General features: G+C 38.4%; 1 protein-coding gene across 15 annotated transcripts in view; it reads right to left on the bottom strand.

Annotated features, from left to right (window-relative positions):
- CD200R1L (CD200 receptor 1 like) overlaps positions 1-25,632 on the bottom strand; it is a 45,826-nt gene that overhangs the window by 3,394 nt on the left and 16,800 nt on the right. For 2 of the 15 annotated variants that reach the window (XR_014822360.1, XR_002337484.2), the window contains exons 2-6: positions 24,645-24,704; positions 20,555-20,872; positions 20,182-20,433; positions 6,579-6,702; positions 299-602 (exon numbers count right to left, since the gene is read on the bottom strand). Coding sequence is in view for 6 of the 15 variants with exons in the window: in NM_001244415.1 (NP_001231344.1) it covers positions 518-602; positions 6,579-6,702; positions 20,182-20,433; positions 20,555-20,872; positions 24,645-24,704 (839 nt within the window). In the remaining 9 variants the exon portion in view is untranslated. Of the gene's footprint in view, positions 1-196; positions 603-1,703; positions 5,366-6,578; positions 6,773-20,181; positions 20,434-20,554; positions 20,873-24,448; positions 24,705-25,632 lie in introns of those variants that run through there. The other 13 variants (XR_014822364.1, XR_014822363.1, XR_014822361.1 and 10 more) reach the window with 12 other exon arrangements.

The raw sequence follows: 25,632 nt of genomic DNA, 5'->3' as shown, positions 1-25,632 counted from the left end.
GAGGTGTCTCTGTGTAGGGGCTCTGTGTATTAAGTAGAAGAAAAGTTTTAGGGAAGGATACATCAGGAACTTTTTTCCTACATACCATGTGGGCTCAAGGGCCATTTGCAAGAAGGTGGAATGAATAACAAGACTTTGCATTTCTATAGCACCCTTCCCAAGGACATTTATAAATATGGAACGATTATCCTCAAAACACTGTCTTCAATCGTTTATTTTCATATTTCATGAAGGGACACCAGACCAGGAGAAGTATCTCAACTCTGTCAGTTTTACCCAGCCCAGAGATGAGTCCTACCCTTCAAAAATGAGTGATGTCATCCAGCCGACCACTGCTGCTCCAGCCTGAAGCCTCCTGCCTCTCTTTGATTCTCCACTGTGTGCAACCAATGTTCTTGGCTCCTTGTGTGATCTTAAAATGAGTGTTGGGTGAATCAGTCAGAAGATTTGGACATTCTGTTCAGAAAATGTGATAAATTCATCAAGATTTGCTGGATCTGCAAAACTCCTGGCATTCTCAGTAGAATAGCAATCTTCTGTCCCCAGATGACTTCATGAAATGTGGGACTTGTGTGAGGAGATGATACAGTTTCTCCATTGCCCTGAAAGAGACACACCCTGTCACAGCTCCCTGCCTTTATCCATGATGTCTTCTCTTCCCTGCCCTTGTCTACCTGTAGCATTCCTCTGCATATTTTAGGACTCAGTTTGACCATTATCATCTTCATCCAGGCTTCACATGCATTCTCAAGTTCTGCTTTCTTAACAGAGTCCCTAATTTGGTCAGGTCTCTAGTCACTCCCTCCCACCAGGGTGAATGCTTGGTGAAAGGCACTGACCTTAGCCCAGCTCTATGAAAGGCCTAATTAGTGTAAGCATAATCTCAGCCCCTTTGCTAGAGATTGTATCTGTGACTTTGACCAATCAGACAAGAGAGGAAGCCTATGGGGGCTCTTGGTCCTCACTCTTCAGAGGAAGAAATGGGTTTGGGGAAGAAATGGTCAGGCTTCTTCCTCTGGGCATGCTGTGTCTGGCTACAGCCTTGGGATGGCTGCTACCTACTCACGTCCAGCTTGAGGATGAAGCAAACACTGACACTGATGATAGCAGAGCAGAGAAAGGATAAAATCCAGTCTTGAAGGCTTTGTAAAGCCATTGAAACAACCAGACTTGAAGTTGGCCCTACTTCTGGATGCCTTCTTATGTAAAATAGTAAATGACCTTATTAACTGTCAGAGTCCTACTTTGTTTCTTGCAGCTGAAAGCCTCATAATGTACCCAATGCTTTTCCTTAACTACAAGCCACATCTTCAGTAAGAACTGAGTATTCCTTCCTTTGATTGCTAAAGGTATATACCTTTTTTAATACATCAATACTGGATTTTAGTGATCTGCTTATTTGCCTATCTTCTTCACTGTGAAATCTTTTTTTTTTTTTTGGTCTTTTATATTTTTAGGGCCACACTTGTGGCAGGCATATGAAAGTTCCCAGGCTAGGGATCGAATTGGGGCTACAACTGCCAGCCTACACCAGAGCCACAGCAACGCGGGATCTGAGCCACATCTGTGACCTACACAACAGCTCACGGCAACGCAGGATCCTTAACCCACTGATCAAGGCCAGGAATTGAAGCCGCAACCTCATGGTTCCTAGTCGGATTCGTTTCCACTGTGCCACAACAGGAACTCCCAACCATGAAATCTTTAAGGATCATATTTTATTTAATATTCGATTCACATTTTACTTACTTATTTTTAGAGCTTAGTGTAATGGCTGACAAATATCAAGTAATTAATGAACATTTAATGAATGAAGGAATTAATTTACTCAGAATACATCAAAGTGAGTGCTATAGGTAGCCTTAGCAAAGCAATTTAAATAAACCCTTGGAGATCCTAGCCCTTTGGACCCTGCTTCCAGGACTTGACTGTGTTTTTCCCATGATTTATCTATCCATCCATCCAATCCACAGAAATACCACCCCTTGGAATTTAGAGAGATATGCTGTCCTCTTCTGGCAAAGATTCCATTCCACCCCCACAATGTAATTTGGGGGTCCTCTGGCCCTTCAATACCATTTCAGGTATAAATTGTGTCTAGAGATATGTGGGAAGCTAGCAATAGACAGAACTACAGCTCTCAGTGTAGACATATGGCCAGCACTGAGAAGGAAATGCTCAGCTTTCTACCCAGGAAGTACAGGTGGACACAAATCTAAGAGAGAAAAATAGCAGAGGGAACTGCTTCCCATCTGAACACTGTGGACTCTGACTCTCACTGGGCCTGGTTACACACAGATCCTGGGCACATCTGCTATACCATCTTTATGACCTATTGTGGCTATTTAGGAATGCAGAGAGCTTGCAGTGCCCTAAAAAGAGAAAAGTCTAGAAATTTAAGAATTTCTGAGTCTTCCTATTTCTTTCTTTCTTCTAGTCCAGAAAATTCTAAGCTACAGGTCACTGGGAAGAAGGCAGGAGAATGCCAACTTCTAGATCTAGCCAGGACCTTCAGAGATTATGGAGTTCTCCTTATTATCAGAACATAATATAGTTAAGTGTTTGGAGTTCAAGGAGTAATTCTGCTGGTCGACTGTGAGCTTCTTTTCCTAAGCATCCTTGCAGTTCCCGATGGTCCCTAAGAGTTCCAGTCTTCTGGAAAAATCTTTTTCCTTTAATGGCCAAATAAAATAACTGAATCTCTGGCCAGTGTAATTTGGGGAACTGCAACACCCTCCCCAGCTTTTTGAAAATGCCTAGTGGTGTGCATGCCTTCCTCTGCTGACTTCTTGTCATCTCTCTCCCTAAACTGCTAATTCCAACTAATTTTTGGCCATCCTTGTTTTCTCATCACCAGGCCTGCCAACTATGCACTCTTTGTTCTGTTCCCCCCAAATGTGGGCAGAGTTTCCTCTTCCTTCATTTCTAAATCACCATTAATCATGCAATTGTGTCTAACAGTTTTTAACTAAATATTAACAGAGAGGCATCTTTAATTCTAATATTCTTTAGCTACCCCCTCATAGAGAATTTATGACACACCAATTCTTTTTGTAGTAAAGGCCTATTCTATTTCTTCTTTTATTTCTCAAGAGCTTTTGTAGCAAAGGCCTACTCTGTTTCTATTTATTCCTCAAGAGCTTCCAAAATTCCTCTTACTAGAACCCAGAAAGAAAACTTTTTAAGTTTTGCTGATCATTTTATTTCCCTTTATTTTGCTATTTCCAGTGCATTCTACAACCTGAGCCCTCTTCTCTGTCTAAACTGTTGGTATATTTGTCTAAACTGTTGGTATATTTCCCTAAACAGACAAATTTTCCTCTCATGCCTCTTTTCTTACATCCAGATTGTAGAAAAAACTATAATAAGATTTAAACAAGCAATTTTTAAAATCTCTCCATTGCACTTGTTTCTCAGTTTAGATGTGATGTACTTGGCATGTGAGGTCCTTGGCATGTGGTGACAATTGTTAACCATGATAACATTCAGTCTTTCCTTGAAGATAGTAAATGTCATGAATATTTCATGTGTTGTTTCACTTTTTCATCTTAGGATCCTTTCGAAGGCTTTGGTAAATTCTCTCTTGAACCCTAAGTCTCAGTCCAAACCAAACAAACTATAAAGCCCACTTCATGCGTGCTCTCATTAGCAAGCAAAGCAAGTCCACATTCCAGCTGGCTTCTTGGTAACACCCAGTGGTCAGTTTACTCTGAGTGTTAGTTTCCTCTTTTGTAAAATGAGGAAGTTGGCCTACTTTATCTGCAGCTTCCCTCTAGCTTTAAAATACCATGTGTGCCTCTTAAGGATGATGGGGGAGGAGATAAGGGTTGGACCCAGGAAGTAGAAAAGGCCAGCTAATTTTATTTGTAGCTCTGACCATCTGCTGCCATTAAGGCTAACAAGCAGCTATTTGTTTTTTAGGGAATGGAGTGATCTCAACTTCCCAGTTTAAGAAATAAGTGAGTACTAACTTTGATTAACCACTAAGAGATTCTCACATTTCCCCTTTCCCTGAGATGAGACTGTTAATACTTAACCTCTATCTTGTTTGATAAACAAAATGTTTCAGCTAAAATTAAGTGACAGTGGTAATGCAATTCAAGTTTGGAAGCAAAAAACAAAAAACTTTTCTCCTTAAGTTAATTTAAACCACTTTCCCTTTCTTCTGTAATTGTTTCAGAATTAACAACTAAGAAGACGTAAAGAATTAGTAAATGGAGGGACAGTTGTATGGAATGATAAAAGAAAAAAAAGAGCAAGATTACTGTCTGGGGTCAGATTTTAGCTTGCTTGGAAATAGTTAAAAAAATTAAGTTGAAGCACCCTCTAGTGGCTCTTAATTGTGTTTTGATAAAAGTTATTCCCAATTTCCCTCAGTTTAGGACCACAATTAATTTGTCTTATATGTATATATGCACACATATATGTGTTCAGAAAATTAAAAAAATGTTTTTTTGTCTTTATGCACTTGTAGGAAGTTGAGAGGGAGTAGCTTAGCTTTTCACTCTTCCCAGAAAATCATGGCAGTAAGAAGGGAACAGATAAGAAGCATGAATTCAGATAAATCTCTTCAGGGAATGATGGAGTCTTTTTCATGGAAAAAGATTTGATAGGTAATGTCCCATGTATTTCAGTTCCTCTGTTTCTTGGGCTCACATATTCTCTACAAGCCCACAACAGTATCTTTATCTTTCCAATTCTACAATGCAGACATGCCCTTTCATGCCTTGGGACTGGCTGACTATTAGATCATCTTTGCATATCCCCAAATGCCATTTCCTATCACAAGCATCCCTTGAGTTTATATAACCAGAAATTCTTCTGGAACTGTCTTAGAGATGGCTCTCACACCTATGATTACTATATTCTGAAGTTACATATATTTCATTATCTCTGAGGGAGGAATGAAAACAGACCATGGCCATACACATGAATTAAATATTATTTGCTTCATAATCACTAGAGGAAGAACAAAAACAGGCCATGAAAATGCACATGAATAAAGCATAACCCGTGTTGCAAGACTGAGAGCAAAGCTTGTAATTGGCAAACTCAATCAGCTTAAGCTCAACTGCATATGGAGCAAAAACCAAAAATAACAGTGCCATGAACAAAAAATGTTTATCCTAGCTCACGCCAAAGTTTAAGGTAGGTAGTCTAAGGTTGGTACGGGAACTCTGTGGTCATCAAGGTCCAGAACCCTTCCATCTTTCTTTTCTACCATCTTAGCAAGTGGATTCCATCTTCAGTGTTCCTGTGGCCAAATGTGGCTGCTGGACTTCCAGTCATCACATCCATGTTGAAATCCAGGAGGTAAGAAGGAAAAGCAAAAGAGGACCTCTTCATTTTTCTTTAAAGAGCTTTCCTAAAAATATCACACAAGATGTATGCTTACACTTCAAAAAAATTTGTGAAAAATTTTGTGGGTGGTCATGCTGAGTTGCAAAGGAAACTGAGAAATGCCTTTCAGCTAAGTTTGTTAGGGTTTCACCAACCGCTCATACTGTTACAATTAATCCATTACGTAATGCAGACAAGAAATGGAATTGAGGCACTGGAGCTCTAAAAGGTGAGGTGGCATTCAGCACTGTCACCAGTGACTCTAATAGTTCCTTAATTGGGATGGACTTATAATTTCTTCAAAAATGCAGGTACTGCTAAAAATGATTCCTGGCCTTTTATTCAGCAATCAGACCAAACATGGAATACAACTACCTAAGTAATTGCTCCAAGTGAGAAAGAGATGGGAGGTCAGCTATGGGCCGACTTGAAGGTAACACTTGTAGTAGCTCCTGCCATTACAACCCTGATTTGCACCTCAAGTGGGTAGAGGGGACAAGTAGGTAGGAAGAAAGCACTATCCAAAGAAACTAGCAGGTGTAGAAAAATGGCATAGCATTTTTATTTGCGTTTTGCTGAGCCATCTGCCTCTTCATGCTGGGAAGCAGGGTTGTTTCTCATTTGTAAATAAGAACTCACTAGGGCCAAGGGAAAGGTAGACAAGTCATTCTAGGTATTTACCATGACAGGCAGCAAGCTTTTGCCTGTGTGTATATATGTCTGCTAAGAGGTTGACACAGGCTTGATACTTATTGCATAGATTCTAAATACAAAGGTATCAATAGAAACAGGAACAATTTAGATAGATGTCGAACTGGAAGGCTTATCACAATTGGATGCTTTTTTTGGTGACATTTAACCTAGTTTAAATTGACTTTCAGATTTTTTCATTTTCATTCTCTAGGAAAAAACATAAAATGTATAATTAAGCAGGAATGACCACAAGCCTTTAGAAGCATAGAGACTGGGAAGTAAACACTTAAGGAGGCCCAGCCAAGCTTCATTTCCCCCATAAAATTAGAGGGTGGCCTAAGACAGGTCTCTTCCCTTGTTTTGGTGCTGCAGGCACTTCTGTCTGGGCTCTCAGTTGTTAACAAAGCTTCTGTGTCAAAAAGGAGGTAGGCCACAAGCAATGTGCCAAAAAATGGGTCAAGCTTTTCCCCAGGACATTGTAAACTTAGTCTTATAATAATGGAATCTTTCTAATGAGTCTGTACCTTCCAGTATTCACTTCCTACCTGCGATCACCTGTTCTCTGGAAGTAGAGGAATCCCACGATGACCAAGATAACCAAGAAAAGAGGGAATTTCACATACAGAATGATCAGCAGGTATGATGCTGGAAATCCCAGGATTCCGGCACCTTTAAACATAGGCAACACAGCAGGGGTGGAGAGCCATTTCAGAAATTCTTCTAATGAACAAATTAGAGTCTGTAATTTAAAAGAGCTTTTTAAAATATTCCTTAAACTTCACAGTCTATCATAATCAAAACACCTCATAGATTAAAATTTGACTGTTGCTAATATATCATTCTTTCATGACAATTTAGAAAAAGTGTGTTTTTGTTCATGGTAGATTTTTAATAAATATTTTCTTAATGCACACTAAGCATTGTTAAAATTTCCCACTTTTATAAAAAAAAAGGAAATGTACTTTCTAACTTCCCATATAAATGTTAGTTTTAGGGGGCATTAATATTTTATTTTGAACACTAATATTTTGAACACTATTTGATAATTTCCACTCAGTGAAGTGGTTTTATCACTGAGTTGATATAACCCCTTTAGTAGGGTATTTTGTGTTTTCCTGCTTTCATTTATCCATCTGTGAAATTGCCCCAAGAACTACTGAAAAGATAAAATGAAACTAGGGACCATCATTACAAAATCTTTTCTCCTATGAAAACGACAACCAAAAGTGTGTGAATTCTAAGTACCATTGTGAGTCTTTGCTCAAAGTGTCCTGTCAACCTGTGAAATTACCTACTCAAGTGCTAAAGCTGAAGACAATTTCCTAGACACTGTCAGGGAAAAAGATCACAACCTTCAAATTCTCACCATCCAACTGGGGAGTCAGACCAGACAAATGAAAATATAACTTTTGAAAGAGTGAACAGTGCTAGGTGAGCATTACAGATTATAAATCATCTAAGGAATAGGAAAGCTTAATCAGCTCTAACTGGGAAGTGGGACTTGAACTGAGCCTTTCTAATAACAGGATTAAATAGGTTAAGAGATGAAAAAAAAAAAAAGACTTTTCAAGGGAAAGAACAATATGAGCAAAGATTTGAAGATGTTAACTTTTACCATGTAGAGCATAGAGTAAGATATATAAAGATGAAGTCTATGGTGATCTGAACCTAACTCTGCAGTGATTTGTATGAGTCAGGCACTGTGCCAGACTCTGGGGATGTAGAAATGAATGATATGGTTCCTGTTCTCAAGGTACGTAACCTATCCTGGGACTCAGAGAATTGGGTGGTCAATTATAGGACTCTGGAAGTATTCAGGCAGAAGTGTGCATGAGACAATGGAGTGCATGAGACACAGAAAAGGAACAGCTCACCAACAGCAGGGAAAGAGAAAATTATTCCAGAGGCACTATATCAAACTAAGACTGAAAAGTTCAATAGGAATTGATCAAATAGAATGGAAGAAGAGAGTATAGCGAAGGACATACATGGTGAAGAGATAGAAATTGCATGTAAAAGAAAAGAGAGGAGTAAAAGATAACACTTTGAGGAGCCTGAAGAGGCCCACATGCCTGGAATACAAACTGGAGAATACCAGAAATAAGTCAAGGAGAGCAGCAGACCAAAGGGGTTTAGCCTTCCATGAGGCAAAAAGAAGCCACTGGGGGCATTTAAGTAGGGAAGTTGCATGTTTTTCATTTTGGAAGTCACTGGCTACACTATAGAGGAGTGGAGGGAGGTAAGCCGGGGGTCAGAAGACCTGTTACAAGAACATTGGAACAACCCTGGTGAGAGATCATCATGTGTTCAACTGAGGCAGTTAGAAAGAAAAAAGTCTGGCTTTAAGAAAGTTTTTTAAGGTAAAATCAGCAAAATATTGTACCTGATTTTTTTTTTTTTTTTGTATCTGATTTTGAATATGGGAAATAAGAAAGAGGATAGAATAGCTTTAATTATCTGACGAGTCATTTATCAATAACATAAAATATGGGTTTGAAGCTTAGGAAGGAGAAGAGAAAAGGAATTCTGTTTTAGGAATATGCAATTTAGGTGCCCCTAATGTATTCAGGAAAGGCTGGCCAATTGGAAATTGATTTTGATCATGGAGGAGCCAAGAAGAGAAATCTGGGCTAAAATGTAGATTTAAGAGTCAAGAATTAGACAGTAGGAGTTCCCGTCATGACTCAGTGGTTTATGAACCAGACTAGTATTCATGAGAATGTGGGTTCAATACCTGGCCTTACTCAGTGGGTTAAGGATCCAGCATTGCCATGCGCTGTGGTATAGGTCACAGACACAGCTCAGATCCCACATTGCTCTGGCTGTGGTGTAGGCTGACAGCTACAGCTCCTATTCAACCCCTAGCTTGGGAACCTCCATATGCCTCCAATATGGCCCTAAAAAGACTAAAAAAAAAAAAAAAAAAAAAAAAGACGGTAACTAAAGCCAGGGGTATGATGAGATCTCTCAAGGAATAAGGGTAGAGGTGAAAGGAGAAGAAAGTCAGTTATGAAACTCATAGAAATGCCTTTCTTCATGGGATGAATAGATGAAAAGGAATCTATTAATAAGACTAACTGCTTGACTGAAAGTTAAGAAAAGAAGCAAGTGAATATGGGAGGAAAACAGATGAGAAGGGAGGAGAGATCACATCAAATTTCACAAAAAGACTAGTTTATAACAAGACATAAATTTATATTTTATTTGGCATCTAGGAGCGCTTCAGTGATTTTTGTTAGAACATTTTATTTGCAGAGAGATGCATGTGAGTTAAGGAGTGAATGCGAGGTGGCATAGAAAAGACAGTGAATGCAGAATCCTCTATTTTTTTAGATTTTTAAATCAAAACATAGTTGATTTAAAATGTTGTGTTAGTTTCAGGTATACAGTAAGGCAATTCAGACATATCAGTTTAAAAACTATATATAAAACTTTTTTTGGTCTTCTCCATTATAGGTTATTATAAGATATTGAATATAATTCCCTGTGCTATATAGTAGGTCATTGTTTATTTATTTTATATATAGCAGAGTGTTTCTGTTAACCTCAAACTCCTAATTTATCCCTCCCTCCTGCTTTCCCCTTTGGTAATCATAAGTTTGTTTTCTATGTTTGTGAGTCTATTTTGTAAATAAATTCATTTGTATCATTTTTTTAGATTCCAAATGTAAGTGATATCATATTTGTCTTTTTCTGTCTGACTTGATTTAGTATAATAATCTCTAGATCCATCCATGTTGCTGCAAATAGCATTTGTTAATTTTTGTGGTTACACAGTATTTTGGTGTGTGTGTGTGTGTGTGTGTGTGTTTAGGGTGCTTCTATGTCTTGGCTGTTGGAACTAGTGCTGCCATGAACATCGGGGTGTGTATATCTTTTAAATTAGAGTTTTCATCTTTTATGGATATATGCCCAGTAGCAGGATTGTGAGTTTTTGTTTGTTTTTTTTTATGGATGCACCTGTGGCATATGGTAATTCCTGGTCTAGGAGTCAAATTGGGGTGCAACTGAAGCCTCTACCACAGCCACAGCAACACTGGATCTGAGCTGCATCTGCAACCTAAGCTGCGGCTTGAGGCAAAGCGCCCCCAGCCTCACAGAGGCAGTGTTGGGTTCTTAGCCCCCTGAGCTAAGAACTCCTGGGATTGTGATTTTTAAGGAACCTTCATACTGTTTTCCATAATGGGTGCACCAATTTACATTCCCTGCAATAGTGGAGGAGAGTTACCTTTTTCCACACCCTCTCCCTCCCCTTTCAATATAGGAGGAAAACAGTCATGTTTATATAATCAGTCTTAGTGAAAGGATTTGTGAAACAAAGACTGAACAAAAGAGAGAAAGGATAATTAATGAAGCAAAGTTTCTAAGGACATGAAAGAACAAAAAAGAGTACAAGTTGAATGCCTGGTCTACAGAAGAGAAAACCAGACAGAACTAGAGATAAATGCATAGGTCTGGAGATAACAAGTGTAAAATAAAAGCCTAGAGTTTGTGTGAGATGAATTGTGGAAAATAAAAATCAGAAGTGATTAGAAGTACATGCTACAACATGGTGTTCCTTGAAACCATTATGCTAAATAAAAGAAGCCAGTCACAGAGGCCATATGATTCCATTTATATGAAATGTCCAAAACAGGAAAATCTATAGTGATGAGAAGGTATGTTTGTGGTTACCTAAAACTAGAGAAATGGTGAGATTAATTGATAACTAAATGGTAGAGGGCTTATTTTGGGGTGCTGAGTATGCTCTAAAATTAACCATGGGGGAGGTCTAAGATGGTGGAGTAGCAGGACATAAGACTCATCTGTTCCCACAAATACATTGAAAATACACCTATATGTGGAAATATTCAAACAGAAAATTTGCTAAAAACTGACAAAAGACCTCAAGAGTATGATAGAATAAGAAAAACATTACAAAACCAGAGAGGACATAAGAAAGAAGAAGGAAGAACAACAAGAGAAAAAAAAGCAAAAGGAAATGAGATGGGACCTGCTCTCCCAGGAGGGAGCTAGAAAGAGGAATAGCTCCTGCACCCTGGTAAGTTCCCTCACCTGCAACAAGACGAGCCAAAAACAGAGGGGGAACTCTAGACAAATGGTCTGAAACAGTTAAGGAGACAGTCCTCCACAGTCGGTGATATTGGCAATGGGCAACCATATTCGGGTGCCAGCAGGTATTGGGAACTAAAACTTTGGCCTTAGAGATCAGACCCAAAGAGGGATCTGGGGCCAGCTATGTGGGGGGAAAAATGGGGTTGACTATGTAGAAACAGCCTGGAAGGACTAGAGTATAAGGCAGCCACAATGGAGAGCATCTAAGTGGAGGCAACCCAGTTGGGCTTAGAGACTAGATGCCATTGTTTGGGGGTGGGGGGAGCTGGAAGAAAGGGATGGGATCCACCACTACTGCCTTGTTCCCTATGCCCACTTTCTCAAGCTGCAGGACACTGCCTGCCTCAGCTCAGAGAACCACTTGGCCGTAGTGGCTGCCTAGTGATGGCTGGGGTAGCGGCCCCAAACTTAGGGCTACAGACTTCTTGGAGCAGGTGGAGTAACTGCCTAGGGGAATAACACAGGTTCCTGGTTCCTGCCGCAGGGGCCCTGCGCTAGTGGAGCCCAACCTGCACCAGAAGAGCTGCCATCAATGGTGGCGCTCATCCCCAGAGAGATCAGGGAAAACACAGGTGCTTTGGCTCCACCCAGAGAATCTGCAGGGGCTCTGACCAGCAGGGCAGTACCAGAAAGGCTGCTGGAAGCAGTGCCCACTTCCTGCAAAAGTAACAACCTGCCTAAGCAGGGAAAACACAGGAGTCTCAACTCCGCCCATAGAGGCTGTACCCATTCCCACGAGGGGGCCGCCGGTGCCTATTCCCTGGCAATCAAGGAAAATACTGGCACCTTGGCTCCACCCAGAGAATCTACGGAGGCTATGTCAGCAAAGCAGTGCCAGAAAAACTGCTGATGGCAGCACCCACTTCCTGCAGAAGTAGTGACTTGCTAGAGCAAGGGAAACACAGGCAAACTCGGGCATATCAGCTCTGCCCAGAGAATCTGCAGAGGCTGCCAGCATGGCAACACCCATTCCCATAAGAGGGCTGCTGGTGCCTGCTCCTTGTTGATCAGGGAAAACACAGGTGCCTTGGCTCTTCCCAGAGAATCTGCAGAAGCTCGTGCCAGCAAAGCAGCACCCATTTTCACGAGAGGGTTGCCAGTGCCCACTCTCTGACAGAGCTATGGGCTGCCCAACCAGCAAAAAGCACAAGATACAGGACCCCTGCCAGTGGCCCTGTGAAGGCTCACATCAGTGACACTCTTTCCATACCAAGGGAGCCAGGGGAGGCCCAGTAACCCACATCCCAATCTGCAGGGCTACAGAGAACACTCCTACCAGCAGCAAGGCCGGGGTAGGGACCATCAGAAACACACATCCTGAAGCTACAGAGAGAGCCTGTGAGCAACATTTAGGGAGAAGCCCCCTGCCCCTGAGGCTTTGGAGAGAGATCCCCAGAGTGGCCAAGCAAGAAGAGTGCTGGCAGAAAGTAGAACCTGCTCCTATATCTACAGAGAATAGTCCCTAGAGCCTACCCAGCAAGAGGTACATGTGAACCACTACCACCCTTGAGAACTCCAGGACTGGGCACCTGATTCAACATCTACATACCAGCTGTCAAGGGGATGATAAATAGAAAGGTAGACCTTATGAGACATCAAAGAAGCAGCTTTCAGACAAAGGAACAAGACAAAAAACAAACAAACCCCCACCAAGTGATGAGGGGATAGGCAATTTACCTGAAAACGAATTCAGAGTGATGATTGTAAAGATGATACAAGATCTTGGAAAAAGAATGGTGACACAGATCAAGAACTTAAAGGAAATGTTTAATAAAGAGAGGATTTGAAGAGGAAAATGAATAGTGCAACAGCTGAAATGAAAAATAATCTAGAAGGAATCAATAGCAGGTTAACAGAGGCAGAAGAACAATTAAGTGAGTTGGAAGGCAGAGTGGTGGAAATCACTGCAACAGAAAAGAATAAAGAAAAAAGAATGAAAAAAACTGAGGAGAGTTTGAGAGACATCTGGGACAATATTAAATATACAAACATTCGCATCATAGGGGTTCCAGAAGGGGAAGAGAGAGAAAAAGGGCAAGAGAAAATATTTGAAGAGATTATAACCAAAAATTTCCCAAATATGGGAAAGGAAACACTCAAGTAGAAGAAGCACAGAGAATTCTGTACAAAATAAACCCCAGAAGAAATACAGAAAGACACATACTAATCAAACTGACAAAAATTAAGTTCAAAGAAAAAATATTAAGAGCCACAAGGGAGAAGTAATAAATCACATATAAGGGAATTCCCATAAGGATAACAGCTGATTTGTCAGCAGAAATTCTACAGCCCAGAAATGAGTGGCAAAATACATTTGAGGATGAAGAGGAGGAACCTCGAACCAAGAATATTCTACCCAGCAAAGCTCTCATTCAGATTTGATGGAGATATCAAAAGCTTCACAGACAAGAAAAAGCTAAGAGAATTCAGCTCCTCCAAACCAGCTATACATCAACTACTAAAGGAAATTCTCTAAGCAGAAAAGGAAAATCCACAATTAGAAACAAGAATATTAAAAATGAAGAAGCTCACTGGTAAAGGCAAAAATAATTTAAAAGTAGGAAATCACCCATTGACAAATATGATATCTAAACTAGCAAGCATGAGAAGAGGAGAGGACAAATGCAGAATATGGAAAATGCATTTGAAATTAAGGAGACTGGCAAGATGAAACAATTCTTGCCAATACATATAGACGGATATATCAAAATATAAGGGGAACCACTAGTCAAATAACTATAATGGTCACACCCATAAAAAAGAAAAACCAACCCAAACATAACACTAAACATGGTCTGCAAATTGCAAGAAAAGAGAGCAAAAAGAGGATGGGAAGACAAAAGACCCAAAATAACAAAAAAATTTTAAGTAAATGACAATAAATACATGCTTATCCATAATTACATTGAATGTAAATGGATTAAATACTCCAACTAAAAGAAAAAGACTAGCTGAGTGAATTCAAAAGCAAGACCCATGTATGTGCTCTCTGCAGGACACCCACTTCAGATCTAAGGACACAGATGGAATAAAATATTACATGGAAGTGGAAATTATAGAAAAGCAGGAGTATCAATACTCATATCAGACAAAATATGTTTTAAAATAAAGAAGTTCACAAGAAAAAAAGAAGCACATTATATAATGATCAAAGAATCAATACAAGAAGAAGAAATAAAGATTGTAAATATATACACACCCAAAACAGGAGCAGTGCAATATTTAAGGCAATTACTAACAGCCATAAAAGGGGAAACTGACAGTAACACAGTAATAGTGGGGGATGTTAACACCCCACTTAGATCAATGGACAGATCATCCAGGCAGAAAATCAGTAAGGAAACACAGGCCTTAAATGACACACTGGATCAAATAGACTTAACTGATATCTATAGAGCTTTTCACCCCAAAACAGCAGCATATACTTTCTTTTCAAGTGCACACAGAACATTCTCCAAGATAGAGCACACCTTGGGCCGCAGATCAAGGCTTGATAAATTTTTAAAAATTGAAATTATTTCAAGCATTTTTTCCAGTCACAATGCTATGAGACTAGAAATAAACAAGAAAAAAACAGCAAAAACCACAAACTCTTTGAAGCTAAACAATATGCTACTAAACAATCAGAGGATCATTGAAGAAATCAAAGAGGAAATTAAAATATACATAGAGACAAATTATGATGAAGATACTACATTCCAAAACTACAGGACACAGCAATAGCAGTTCTGAGAGGGAAGTTTATAGAAATACAATCTTATCTCAGGAGAGAAGAAAAAATGCAAATAACCTTACACATTAAACATCTAGAGAAGGAAGAACAGACAGAGCCAAAAATTAGTGGAAGGAAAGAGATCATAAATACTATAGCAGAAATTAATAACAGAGAGATAAAGAAAACAATTGAGAAGATCAATGAAACCGAGAGTCAGTTCTTTGAAAAAATTAAGACATTGATAAACCATTTGCCAGACTCATCAAGAAAAAAGGGAGCGGGTTCAAAATTAGTAATGAAAAAGAAGTTATAACTCACACTGCAGAAATACGAAGCATCATGGGAGACTATAAAAGCAACTGTATGCCAATAAAATGGACAACCTAGAAGAAATGGACAGATTCTTACAAAGGTACAAGCTGCCAAGACTGAACCATGAAGAAATGGAAAACATGAATTGAACAGTAACAACTACTGAAATCGAAAATGTGATTAATAAACTTCCAAAAAATAGAAGTTCAGGAACTGATGGCTTCACACATGAGTTCTACTAAACACTCAGAGAAGAGTTAGCACCTCTTCTTCTGAAACTTTTCCAGAAAATTGCAGAGGAAGGAATACTCCCAAGCTCATTCAGTGAAGCCACAGTTACCCTGATACCAAAAACAGACAAAGGTACCACCAAAAAAAAAAAAAAAAAAAAGAAATTACAGGCCAATATCACTGATAAACATAGATGCAAAAATCCTCAACAAAATATTAGCAAACTGCATAAAAATATACATTAAAAAGATCACACACCATGATCAAGTAGGATTTATCTCGATACAAGGATTCTTCAGTATCCACAAATCTGTCAATGTGATACACCACATAAACAAACCAAAAATTAAAAACCATATGATCATCTCAGTAGATGCAGAAAAAGCTTTTGACAAAATTCAATGCCCATTCCTGATAAAAACTCTCCAGAGAGTGGGCATAGAGGGGAACTACCTCAATATAATAAAAGCCATTTGTGACAAACCCACAGCTAGCATCATTCTCAATGGTGAAAAAGTGAAAGCATTTCCATTAAAACCAGGAACAAGACAAGGATGTCCCCTTTTACCAATGTTATTCAACATAATCTTGGAAATGCTAGCCATGGAAATCAGAGAAGAAAAAGAAATAAGAGGAATCCAAATTGGAAAAGAAGATGTAAAACTATCTCTGTTTGCAGATCACATGATTCTATACCTAGAAAATCCGAAACACACTACCAGAAAACTATTAGAGCTCATTAATGAATTTGGTAGGATACAAAATTAATACACAGAAATTGATTGTATTTCTATATACTAACAATGAAAGATCAGAAAGAGAAATTAGGGAAACCATCCCATTTACCATTGCATCAAAAAGAATAAAATACCTAAGAATAAACCTACCTAAAGACACAAAAGACCTTTACTCTGAAAACTATAAAATACTGATGAAATAAATTAAAAAAGACACAAATAGATGGAAAAAATATACCATGCTCTTGGATTGGAAGAATCAATATAGTCAAAATGGCAATACTACCTAAGGCAATCTACAGATTCAGTGCAATCCCTATCAAATTATTAATGACATTCTTTACAGAACTAGAATTAAATATTTTAAAATTTGCAGCAACATGGATGGAACTAGAGAATCTCATACTGAGTGAAATGAATCAGAATGACAAAGGCAAATACCATATGATATCACTTATAACAGGAATCTAATATCCAGCACAAATGAACATCTCCTCAGAAAAGAAAATCATGGACTTGGAAAATAGACTTGTGGCTGCCTGATGGGAGAGGGAGGGAGTGGGAGGGATCAGGAGCTTGGGCTTATCAGACACAACTTAGAATAGATTTACAAGGAGATCCTGCTGAGTAGCATTGAGAACTATGTATAGATACTCATGTTGCAACAGAACAAAGGGTGGGGAAAAAAATGTAATGTATACATGTAAGGATAACTTGATCCCTTTGCTGTACAGTGGGAAAAAAATTTTTTTTTGTATGGGAACACAAAAGACCTTGTATAGCCAAAGCAATATTGAAAAAGAAAAAAAAGCAGAACTGGAGAGATCAGGCTCCCTGACTTCAGACTCTACTACAAAGCTACAGTCATCAAAACAGTATAATACTGGCACAAAAACAGAAATATAGACCAATGGAATAGTATATAAAACCCAGAAATAAACCCAAACACCTATGGTCAATTTATCTATAACAAAGGAGGCAAGAACATACAGTGGAGGAAAGATAGTATCTTCAATAAATGATGCTGGGAAAATCAGACAACTACATGTAAGAGAATGAAATTAGAACATTTTCTAACACCATATGCAAAAATAAACTCAAAATGGATTAAATACCTAAAGGTAAGGCCAGACACTATAAAACTCCTAGAGGAAAACTTAGGCAGAATGCTCTTTGACATAAATCACAGCAACATCTTGTTTGATCCACCTCTTAGAATAAAGACAATAAAGACACAAATAAACCAATGGGACCGAATTAAACTCAAAAGCTTCTGCACAGCAAAGGAAACCATTAAAAAAAAGAAAAGACAACCCACAGAATGGGAGACAGCTTTTGCAAAATGACTCAACTGACAAAGGTTTAATCTCCAAAATATACAAACAATTCATACAACTCAAAAACAAAAAAACAGGAGTTCCCGTCGTGGCGCAGTGGTTAACGAATCCGACTAGGAACCATGAGGTTGCGGGTTTGGTCCCTGCCCTTGCTCAGTGGGTTAAAGATCCGGCGTTGCCGTGAGCTGTGGTGTAGGTCGCAGACGCGGCTCGGATCCCGCGTTGCTGTGGCTCTGGCGTAGGCCAGTGGCTACAGCTCTGATTCAACCCCTAGCCTGGGAACCTCCATATGCCGCGGGAGCGGCCCAAGAAATAGCAACAACAACAACAACAACAAAAAAGACAAAAAAGACAAAAAAAAAAACCCAATTTAAAAATTGGGAAGAAGACCTAAATAGACATTTCACCAAAGAAAAACAGATGGCCAAGAGGCACATTAAAAAATGCTCAACATCACTAATTATTAGAGAAAAGCAAATCTAAACTACATTTAGGTTTCACCTTATACCAGTTGGTATGGCCATAATTAACAAGTCAAGAAATAACAAATGCTGGAGAGGATGTGGAGAAAAGGGAACCCTCCTACACTGCTGGTGGGAATGTCAATTGGTACAACCACTATGGAAAACAGTATAGAGGTACCTCAGAAAACTATAAATATAAAACTACCATATGACCCAGCAATCCCACACCTGAGCATATATCCAGATAAGACTTTCATTGAAAAAGGTACATGCACACATATGTTCATTGCAACACTATTCACAAAAGCCAAGACATGGAAACAACATAAATGCCCATTGATAGATGGATGGATTAGGAAGGTGTGGTACATATATTCAATGGAATACTACTAAGCCATAAAAAGGGGCAAAATTATGCCATTTGCAGCAACATAAATGAACCTAAAGTCTCTCATACTGAGTGAAATAAGTCAGAGAAAGACAGACACCATATGATATCACTTATATGTGCAGTCTAAAATATGGCACAAATAATCTATCTACAAAACAGAAAAGATCATGGGCATGTAGGACAGACTCATGTTTGCCGGGGGAGGGGAAGGGAGTGGGATGAATTGGGGTAGATTGGGAATCTGGGGTTAGGAGACAAAAACTCTCGTATTTGGAGTGGATAGGCAATGAGATCCTACTGTATAACATAGGGAACTATATATCTAATCACTTGCAATGGAACATGATAGGGGATAATGTGAGAAAAAAAATGTATATATGTATATGTGTGACTGGGTCACTTTGATGTACAACAGAAATTGATAGAACATTGTAAATCAGTCATAATACAAAATTTTTAAAATAAAATTGATTATAGTGATGGTTGATATACTTTATTTATTTATTTATTTATTTATTTATATTCTTTTGATGGCTGCACCTGCACCATATGGAAGTTCCCAGACTAGGGTTTGAATCAGAGTTGCAGCTGTAGCCTACACCACAGCCACAGGAGCACTGGATCCTTAACCCACTGAGTGAGGCCAGGTATCGAACCCACATCCTCACAGAGACAACACTGGGTCCTTAACCCTCTGAACCACAATGGGAACTCTGGTTAATACACTTTAAGTGGGTGAATTGTATGGTATGTAAATTAGATGTCAGTAAAACTGCTACAAAAAATAAATAAATGTGAATGATGTTATGACAAATAATTGGATATGATTATTTCTAGTAACATAATAAATTATACATTATAAGAATGTAACAATATATTCATTGTAATGAGTATAATAGCTAATGTGAATTAATATAGTTAATACAATAGCTAACATTCATCGATATAGAAGCTAATATTTGTTAATACAATAAACACAATAGCTAATATTTATTGAGTATTGACTATGTACTAAGCACCATGTTAATTATGTATTTTATTTAATTAACAAAACCATATGAGGTGGGTGCTATCATCCCATTTAACAGATGAAGAAATCATGAGATATTCACTAGACCTATTTTGGTAATTACTTCATAATACGTACAAATATCAAATCATGTTGTACATCTGAAACTAATATAATGTTACATATAAATTATATCCTAATAAAAAATATGAGACAGAAAAGTTAAATATTATTCAAAGTCACACAGCTGGTAAATAAGAAGCTGTGTGTTACCAAAGGTTTTGCTCCTAACCAACAGATTATACTCTCTGGAACAATCTAAAGACATGCACTTTCCAGCCTTAAACACATAATATTCAGTAAATATCTGCCAAGTGAATGGATGAGTTGATTTTGGATGACAAGGGAGAGGAGCAAGGATACTTATCTCTTATGCAGGGTAGCAAATGTAGTAGTAACTACTATAAGAAACAAAAAATCAGGAAGGGGATAATTATTGTTCTTGGCTGTCTAAGTACTGTTAAATTTTTTAAAAGTATTGATAGTCTATAACAGTAATTAATCTCAAAGTAAAAGCCTAAGGATCTATAAATTAGCAAAGAATATTTTTACAGCTTCCAGAATGAAAGATATCTAGAGAAGATAATAGTTAAGAAGTTATTAATTCTTGCTATTGGATTTAGAAATACAGTTTCTCCAGTATACTAATGATTATCCAGTTAAGTTTTAGAGAGTCTTTTCAAATTAGGAGCACAAGTTTTCTTGTGCACATGTTCTGCTTGGTCATTCGTAATCTGTGGAGTAAAAGGCTGACCGTCTAAAGAAACAGGTGCTTACCTTGATTCAGCTCTAAGAAGAGACTCTTGTTGCCAGTCACGTGGGAGACAGTGCAGGACACATTAGGTACATGACGGGCCTTCCAGTAGCACATACTCCAGACAGTCACTGTGCCATTGCCCCCGTGAGGGTTTTGCTCAGTGACACAGTCCCCCTCAGGGGTCCAGGAAATCTGAGCAGCCGGCTTCCCTGCGACCGCCTTGCACACCACAGTTCCATTCTCGCTTTGAACCAGGGTCACCTCAGGGGGTACTGCAGAAATGTAGGCATAATGCTTCAGTCTTAACACATACATGGGACAAGGAATTAGAGAGAGATTTGTTTCACTGCTAAATCTGGTTATCTGCAGTGCCACAGACATGATGTTCCTTACCTAATACTTGGAGGTGATAGCCACGATGGAAATTCCCATTTGGTGCTACCTTTTGACACCTGTAATACCCATCATGAGTGATGGCCACTGGACCAATCTGAAGGGCAGGATTCTGGTCAAGTCTGGAGGACCAGATTATTCTCTCATCAGTACAGTTTCCTGATGTGGTCTCATTTGTATCAGCCCTGTAGGCTCTGAAGCAGGGGGCCTTGTCTCTGAGGACTATTTCCCATGTTGCTACCACCACAGTTGTCCACAGCACAGGAGGGCAATAGAGCTCAGCCGTTGTATCCACCAGTACAGGTAGTGAAATATTAACTGCACACACACACACACAGAAGATAACCAAAGAAAAGCTTGGTAAGGGATTTCATGTGTTAAATTTTATCCACAGTATATTACATGAAGTGTACTAAAACATTACTTTGCTGGTGATCTTATTCTGGAAATATTAGACTTACATAGAAAAATTAAATATTCTCACAGTGTATATAACATATTAAACCTAACCTAGAGATTAGCCCATTTTCTCCTATATTATGTTTTATTGGGTAAGCAATATTATATATGTGTGAACTATTTTAAGTATTTTAAAATTAATTCATGATTTTTGATATATGTATATGTGTGTATGTAACAAATAAATGATAAAACACAATTATAAATTAAAAGACCGACAATACTCTAAATCAAATGCTTTCGTCTTAGAGACTACCAGATTTATCTTGTAACTCATACTCAAGATAGAACGAGGAATTAGTGATATACTTGTTTCTTCCTAAGTTTTGATGAGAGAGAAGAAATCACTAACACCAGAATGCAATGCTTATTCCTAAGAATGGCACTTCAACATAAATATTGAAAGTATATGGTAACTTATTTAAAATAACTAGGATGGTATTCAGGTTAAGCAAGCTGGAAAATGTTTATTATTTATTTGGAGAATCATAAAGTCAGTAAAATCAACAGATCTTCCTCCTCCCTCCCTTTCTTCCTTTTCAGCCACACATACTATCAGACAGTTCAACTCTGACTCTGCTCACAAATTTTTGTTTCTGTACATTCAGTCTAATTGTGAGGATTAAATAAGGTGACTCCTTTTTCCCATCTTTTAAAGTGAAAATCAAGCCCTGCAACCACTAAGCATTTTCCAACAGAGAAGCTCACTCTTTGCCATAAATTCACGTGTTTCCATGACTGGTAGGGGTGTGATGAGATACACTGATTAGGTGTTTCTGTTACAACTCACCTATAACATCAGAGGTGTCAGTGTGTCAGTGATTTCATCACTTTAACATGAACAGAACCAGCTGTGGCAGGGTAAAATTTTTATGTGAATAAAATTATCTGTGATGAACTCTGCATTTAATATCTTTCCTCTCCTCTTTTGGTGACACTTGCCTCTTATGCGATGTACTCAAGCCCTGGCATTCCACAGCTAAATAAAGATCACATAACTAGATAAAGGAAGAGGGAAGATTTTAAAGCAGATCTGAGAGTACAGTTAAATCTATGCTCTTTCCATCACCCCAAAGGGAACTCCCTTGCAGAGGGAATCTCCCACTTGGCAAAGACTTAGAGACCAGCAAGAAAATGGCTTGTTGGAGAACAATTAGAGGCAGGCATGGATAGGCATGTGGGCACAAAGGAAAGATGCCAAAGCTAAAATCAGAGAGATAAGGGACTAGTGAGGGAGAAAGCTGTGAATGCTTTCATGTTCTTCAGAGTTTAAAATTTACCTTGTAGGGATATGCAGCCTTAATGTTTTCCCTAATGTTTATCCTCAAGATCTGACTCTGTCTTTTTTTTTTTTATTTTTAAGGAAAGTACCAGCTAGTCAAATAAACATTCATTTCAAAAGAGGCACAGTATTCAAAGAAGTAACTCTAAAGATTACTTTCAATTGGCCTTGGGACATTCCCTTTCTTTTCTTTTCTTTTTTTTTTTCCCCCCTACTAATGCTCCTGACAGGGAGTTAGTCCTGTTTTATTTAAGTATAATTGATTCACAATGTTTTTCCAATTCTTCTGTAGAACAAAGTGACTCAGTAGTACATACATAGAATTTCTCTTTTTTTGCATTTATTATTATTATAATTTATGATTTTTTATCAAGTTCTGTTGTACAGCAAAGTGACCCAATCACATATACATTTCCCTGTGCTATACAGTAGGATCCCATTGCCCATCTATTCCAAATATAATAGTTTACATCTAAAAAACCCCCAAAATGCCCATCCATCTCACTCCCTCCCCTTTACTCCTGGGGGACCCCAAGTGTGCTCTTCTTGGCCATGATCTGTTTCTGTTTTTGTTTTTGTTTTTTTGATAGGATCATCTGTTCCATACTTTATTTTATTTTATTTTTATTTTTTTCCTAAAAAGACACCAAAAAAACAAAAAAAAAGGATCAATTTTATATAGTTAGAAATAGAGAACTAACTGAAGGTGAACACTTGGGTTTGAGCGCTTAGACTGGGGGGTCATTTTATAGATTTGCGAGTAGTTGGATTCCTCAAGGGACTGCCTGGCTGGGTACCTATATAGCATTTTACTATTACCAGGTTATTATAAAGGATACAACTCAGGAACAGCCAAACAGAAGAATGCACAGGGCAATGTATGGGGGTATGTTTCTGTTCCATATTTTAGATTCCACAAATAAGTGATATCATATGGTATTTGTTTTTTTCTTTCTGGCTCACTTACTTAGTATGAGGTCTATCCATGTTGCTGCAAATGGCATTAGTTTGTCTTTTTATGGCTGAGTAATATTCCTTTGTATATATGTACCACATCTTCTTAATCTGTTCATCTGTCAATGGACATTTAGGTTGTTTCCATGTCTTGGCTACTGTGAATAGTGCTGCTATGAACATAGGAGTGCAGTTGTCTTTTTTCAGTGAAAGTTTTATCTGGACGTATGCCTGGCAGTGGAATTGCTGGATCATATGGTAGCTCTATATTTAGTTTCTGAGGTACCTCCATACTGTTTTCCATAGTACAGAAGAAATATATAAACAACTCATGCAACTCAATAACAAAAGAGCAAAAAGCCTGAATGAAAAATGGGCAAAAGACCTTCTCCAAAGAAGACAAACAGATGGCCAACAGGCATATGAAAAAATGCTCAATATCACTAATTATTAGAGAAGTGCAAATCGAAACAACAGTGAGGTACCACCTCACACCAGTCAGAACGGCCATCATTAACAAGTCAACAAATAATGAATGCTGGAGAGGGTATGGAGAAAAAGGTACCCGCTTACACTGTTGGTGGGAATGTAAATTGGGACATTTCCTTTCTTTTTTTCACTACCATACCCTAGATTAAGTCCCCATTATCATGCACTGAATTGCTGCAAAAGCCTCCTAACTTCTGTCTCTGACCCAGAGCTCTTTTCCTTTCAGTTCATACCTTACACTGCAGCCAGTACATCATTCTACAACACATGTGATTCTCTCAACTCTAAAACCTTCTAGAGGCCTCTCACTGCCAGAATAAGACATTTGAATGTGGTTGTATTGGCTTTGAAGGCCCTCTATTTCACATTGATTCACTTTGCAATTTTATCCCCTACACTGCCCCCATACTCCAGAAGAAAAAAACCAAGCACAAATCCATTTTGATGTCATTTTTTCACCCTGTTTTTACTCTCTAGGGTGTCCTACATAATACTCTTTTTCTATTAAAACACTCACTTCCTTTAAGACACAATTCACATGCTGCATCCTTTGTGAAGCATTTTCTAAGCCTTGGTGCTTAACACTCCCTCTCTACACTCCTGGTTCTCTTGATGTGAGTGCTTATCTCCTCTGCTGTGTTCCTATCTGGGTTCCCCCACAAAACTGGGCTCCCTGGGGGCTCTCTGGCAGTCTTGCTCATTTTGCTCACCTTCATGTTCTGCATAAAGCCCAGGACAGTGCCTCATAGAGAAAGCTCTTTAATCTTCCAGTAGAATTGAACTGCTTTAGGGAAGAATGGGTGAGTCATTCAGGATCCCTCATTCTTCAGCTGGGCACAAGCTGGCACTTGGTCCAAACTTACCAACTATGTTTCTTCAGTACTAGCCTCAAAAAAAGCATATTACCTTCTTCAGGAGATATTACAGTGCTCTGCTTTCTGTCTGTAGATGAAGTAATTGTTGAAGCTATAAAATATTCAGAGAAAAGTAAATGAAATCAATTTAGATACTTATGAAATGGAAGCCATTATTTCCCAACAAAAACTTAAATACAACATAATAGTCAATTAACTATTAACAAAAATCCTTGTAAAACAGAAATGAAAAGTTGTTCCATCATGACATGGGAACACACACTGACATTTTTGAAAATACATTTATAAACTAATAATCAGTGATTCCTCATTTAAGGGATAACCTCCTTTTATACTGGAAAGCTATATTATGCAGCTTTACCCCTTCCCTAGCCATAATGGATTTGTCCTTCATGGGTATCTCACACAAGTTGAGCTAATTATAGTCCTCTTTCCAGATACCACCCCCTGATTAAAATTGTTTGGCCCAGTGGTGGGCACCTCATATTGGCAAATCATAATATTTTTGTCAAGAATTTTGGGACTAGAACAGAGAAGTATAGCTCATCTCTCTTCCTTTTCCATTTTTCTTACTGTGATAGTTAATTTTATGGGTCAGCTTGGCTAGATCATTATACCCAGATATTTAGTCAAACATTATTTTAGGTTTTTCTGGGAATGTATTTTTAGATGAGATTAACAATTAAGTCAGTAGACCTTGTGTAAAGCAAATTATCCTCCATAATGTGGGTGGGCCTCATCCAATAAGTTGAAGATTTTAATAAAAAAAGACTGACCTCCTGGGACTGCCAGCAGACTGCCTTCAAACTGCAACTCATCAGCCTGCTGGTCTACCCTGGAGATTTTGGACTTGACTAAACCTCTACAATTACTCGATCCAATTCCTTAAAGTAAATCAGTCTCTCTGTCTTTGTCTTACTATCTCTCTCTCTGTATCTTTCTCTACAGAATGTATGTCCAACACACACATACATCCTGTTCTGTTTCTCTGAAGAACCCTAATATACCTACCTTGGGAA

This window comes from Sus scrofa, chromosome 13 (assembly GCF_054392235.1).
Source record: "Sus scrofa isolate SSC_HxYL_T2T_F1_AM1 chromosome 13, Sscrofa_HxYL_maternal_Yorkshire_Landrace_v2.0, whole genome shotgun sequence".
NCBI lineage: Eukaryota > Metazoa > Chordata > Mammalia > Artiodactyla > Suidae > Sus > Sus scrofa.
The sequence above is the reverse complement of the archived record's forward strand: the minus strand, read 5'-3'. Positions and strand labels throughout refer to the sequence as shown.